Source organism: Elephantulus edwardii, unplaced genomic scaffold (genome assembly GCF_000299155.1).
Source record: "Elephantulus edwardii isolate Elephantulus edwardi_28Jun2011 unplaced genomic scaffold, EleEdw1.0 scaffold00164, whole genome shotgun sequence".
NCBI classification, from domain to species: domain Eukaryota; kingdom Metazoa; phylum Chordata; class Mammalia; order Macroscelidea; family Macroscelididae; genus Elephantulus; species Elephantulus edwardii.
The window spans coordinates 6,374,360-6,378,364 of record NW_006399914.1 but is presented as its reverse complement, the minus strand read 5'-3'; the positions used below and the strand labels follow the sequence as shown (position 1 = coordinate 6,378,364).

At 37.5% G+C, this 4,005-nt stretch overlaps 1 protein-coding gene across 1 annotated transcript; it reads right to left on the bottom strand.

Moving 5' to 3' along the window:
- Nucleotides 1-2,778: 2,778 nt before the first annotated feature.
- Nucleotides 2,779-3,054, bottom strand: LOC102872343 (U6 snRNA-associated Sm-like protein LSm5-like). The gene has a single exon (XM_006895313.1). The coding sequence runs from the start codon at nucleotides 3,052-3,054 to the stop codon at nucleotides 2,779-2,781; it is 276 nt and encodes a 91-aa protein (XP_006895375.1).
- Between the last annotated feature and the right edge of the window lie 951 nt (nucleotides 3,055-4,005).

Below are 4,005 nucleotides of genomic sequence, written 5' to 3'. Positions count from 1 at the left end.
GAATGGTGCAGCAGTGAATGAATGGAAACCCAAAATCTCTGTAAATGTTTATGAAAATTAATAAAATATAATTATAGAAAAAAAAGAACTAAAATATGAGCTTATGCCAATCCCACCTGAATTTAAAAATCATTTTAATTAGTTTGAGGAACTAAACACTAATGATTGAAGACCTGATGAGTTGTGGGAAGACATGAAGGATGTCATCTGGAAGGAAGCTGTGAAAGGAGCAGTAGCAAAGTGAGGGTGGCCAAGTCTGCCTTCTACATGTGTTGTGTGGGGGATCTGTCCCCAATATTAACAACCACAATACTAAACAAAAAGCTACATGGGTAGGCACGTCACCCCACATGCTCTTGCACCTATTTCTACAAATCATTGGATATAAGGTTGGTTTCAAATTCACTCACAGACTTTATTCACAGTTGTGGGGTTTATTTAGGGAACTAGTTTGAACGGGACAGAGAGGCAAAGAATATCACACAATGCAAGTTCAGGTTTAGTACAGCAAGCCCAAGCCAAATTAACAGCAAGACACAATTCCTGACAGCTTCACAGCTGTCAATTCAGACAGCTTCTCAGCCTCTGGTTTCCTAGTTGTCCAACAAACTTTATCTCAGCGTAGTTACAACTAAAAAAAATAAAAATTAAAATGTTGTTAAGTGCTGTCGAGTCATAGCAACCCTATGAATAAAAGACCTGAACACTTGTATAACTTTAATCGTTTCTCAAAGTTCGTGGGTTTTTGGAGGAAAGCTATTTTGGAAGTGGATGCCACTCCTGCTTCCAAGCTTGTTTCAATTGGGTAGCTCCACCTAACACTTTCCACCATGGGTCCCCATTATCATATTTGATACATCAGTGTCACAGTGTTTAACATCACAGCAAACACTAGTTATCTCTGAACAGCAAGTAGACCAGTGCTATACCACTTAGAAGAATGTTTGACCAAAAACAATTAAAACCAGGCCTGAGGGCTGCAGATTAAAATCACCCATCTTTGGTTTGGTAGCATCACTTTCTATCCACTAGGCCAACAGAGCTTTCTAGTTGTTGTTATTGTTGTTGAGTGCCATTGAGTCATAGACAACTCATATAATAATTATATTATCTACATACAAAAGTTCGTATAACATTGTTTTTCACACTGGATCTTTCCCATTTATTCCCTCCACCCATTAAATTGTGCCTCACATCTCCCCCCCCCCCTCCTCATCCTTTTCCATCTCCCCTAATGGTCTTATTTGTCCTCCCTAATGGTCAATATTTGTCATTATCGGACTGAGTTAGTTCACTTAGCATAGGGCTCTCCAGTCCATCCCAAGTTAGGTAATAATTTACAAAATCATTGCTTCTGTGTAGTACGTTATTATTCCATCGCGTGAATGTACCATAATTTCTCAATCCGTTCCATTGTGCTTGGACATTTGGGCTCTTTCAGTGTTCTTGAGATGGTGAATAAAGCTGCTATGAACATTGGTTACAAGTCTCCATTTGTGCCTCAGTTCTCATTTTCTTGGAGTATATTCCAAGCAGTGGGATAGCTGGATCATGTGGAATTTTTGTTTTCAGCTTTCTGAGGAAGCGCCCAATTGTCTTCCAGAATGGTTGTACCATTTCACAATCCCACCAACAATGTATAAGAGTTCCTATCTCGCCACATTTTCTCCAACATTTATTACTTGATGTCCTGTTAAACTTTTCCACTGTTACTGGAGTGAGATGGTATCTCATTTTGGTTTTGATTTGCATCTCTTTTATGGCCATTGCTTTTGAGCATTTCTTCATGTGTCTGTTGGCCATCTGAATATCTTCATCTGAAAATTCTTTCCATGTCTTTTTTCCATTTTATAATTGTGTTTTCAGTCTTTTTCTTGTGGAGGCCCTGTAGAACTCTGTAAATTTTGATATGAGACCCTTGTCTGAAATGGTATTGCCAAATGTTTTTTCCCAGTCAGTAGATTCTCTTTTCATTCTGTTGGGGAAAGTTTTTAAGCTCATAGGGATTTAATCTTTAGACGCTCCCATTCATCAATTTTATCCTCTTCACACTGTGCATTTCTGGCTATATTTGGCAGTCTCTATATACCATAGAGTATGTTGTCTAAACTTGATCCCTGTTTATCTCTGATGAACTTTAGAGTTTTAGCTTTATTCTCAGGTCTCTCATCCACCTTGAGTTGATTTTTATGTATGGTGTGAGATGTGGATTCTGGTTCAGCTTTCTTCAGGTAGCAGTCCATTTTTTGCTGGCACCATTTGTTGAAGAGGTTGTCATTTCCCCACTTAATAGATTTTATTTCTTTGTCGAATGTCAATTGACCATAGATAGCTGGGTTGAAGTGATTGACATTTCCCCACTTAGTAGATTTTATTTCCTTGTCTAATATCAGTTGACCATTGATAGCTGGGTCTATTTCTAGGTTCTTCATTCTGTTCCATTGGTCTGTATGCCTATCATTGTCCCAGTACCATGCTGTTTTGGTTACTACTGCTGTGTAGTAGGTTTTATTTTTTTTTTTTTACAGTATAATAAATTTACAGTTAACCAAAAAACATTTTTATTTTGGTCTTCAAACAAAACTGTTTACTTTTATCCTAAAGTAATCATGATTAACTTACAAAAATTGGCATTTACAATTTATCTCAAAACATTTCCCTGTAACAGGAAACTTAGCATTATAGAATTTCAAGATTAAAAAGTTTGTTTTAAAAAAAATCCATTTTGTTGCCTTTGTAAAACAAAATAGGAGCTAGCAATCAGTCAAGAAAATCCACTCATACTTCAGGTCCTTCTCCTCCAGGATCCAGCATTGTTATATTATTTCCATTGAGCAGAATCTGATCTAATTTAGTAATTCTTCTTCCTTCTGGTGTGATTTCAAACTCAGTGACATCTTCCAAGACCATATTGACAAAGTCATCAAAACCTAGAAGCGTACCAACGATTTCCTTATCACTCTTCATCACAATATGAATCCTTGATCCTATACATTTGTCCACAAGTTCTAGCGGTAGTAGTTGCGAAGGGTTGGTGGTAGCATTAGCCGCCATGGCTACGCCGGAAGTGGCCTGCCTTAAGGTTGGGAAGTGTTATGCCTTCCACTTCATTCTTGTTTTTCAGAAGTGCTTTGCTTATTTGGGGTCTCTTTCCTCTCCAAATAAAACAAGTTGAATTTTCATTTAATCATCCAGCAAGCAAAATCTTTAACTGTGGCTCCATCTCCAAGAGTCTTCCAGTTATATCTTGCCATCGTTACTTTACAGCAGTGCCACAGTCTTTTCATGCTCTCCCCACCACCATCTCTCACAGTGTCTTCACAGTCCTCCAACAGTGTGGAAAGTGCTTTCTTATATTTGTCCCATGGCTGTTAATGATTTGCAAGACCATGTGTCTGCACTGCAGTTAAGGTACCTGGAGACCTTTAATGTAATGGCTATAAAAGTCAATTTTCAAAGATTCTGACACCACAGAAGCAAAAAGTAATTACAAAGACAGAGAAAGGGGGAAGACGAAAACAGATGTCAGAAGAGACTAAAAATTAAACTAGAATCACAAGAAGCTAAAACAAAGGTGGGGAATCGATGGCAAAATAAAAGAGCTGAACAACAACAAAAAGAGTGAACAGATTTCAAAGCTTGAAATGACAATGCAAAGTATTATAACAGAATGTGCAATGAGCTGGAGTCAGAAAATAAGGAAAGAACTAACTCAGCATTTCTTAAGCTGACCAAAAAAACTGAAGAACAAATTCAAGCCTTGAGGTGCAATACTGAAGTATGCTGTGGACAAAATCCTAAATTATCCAGGAAGCATCAAAAGGATGAAAGGAAAATAATTGGCTGACACGGACTCATTTCACAAAGTAGCATCTGAAGAACCAATGGTGATAAAGGAAGAATTTCAAGCCGCACTGAAAGAATTCGTAAAAAGTAAGGCCCCTGGAATTGATGTATATGATGGAATTAGAAGTAGTAATTACATATAAATTATACTTCTTTTTT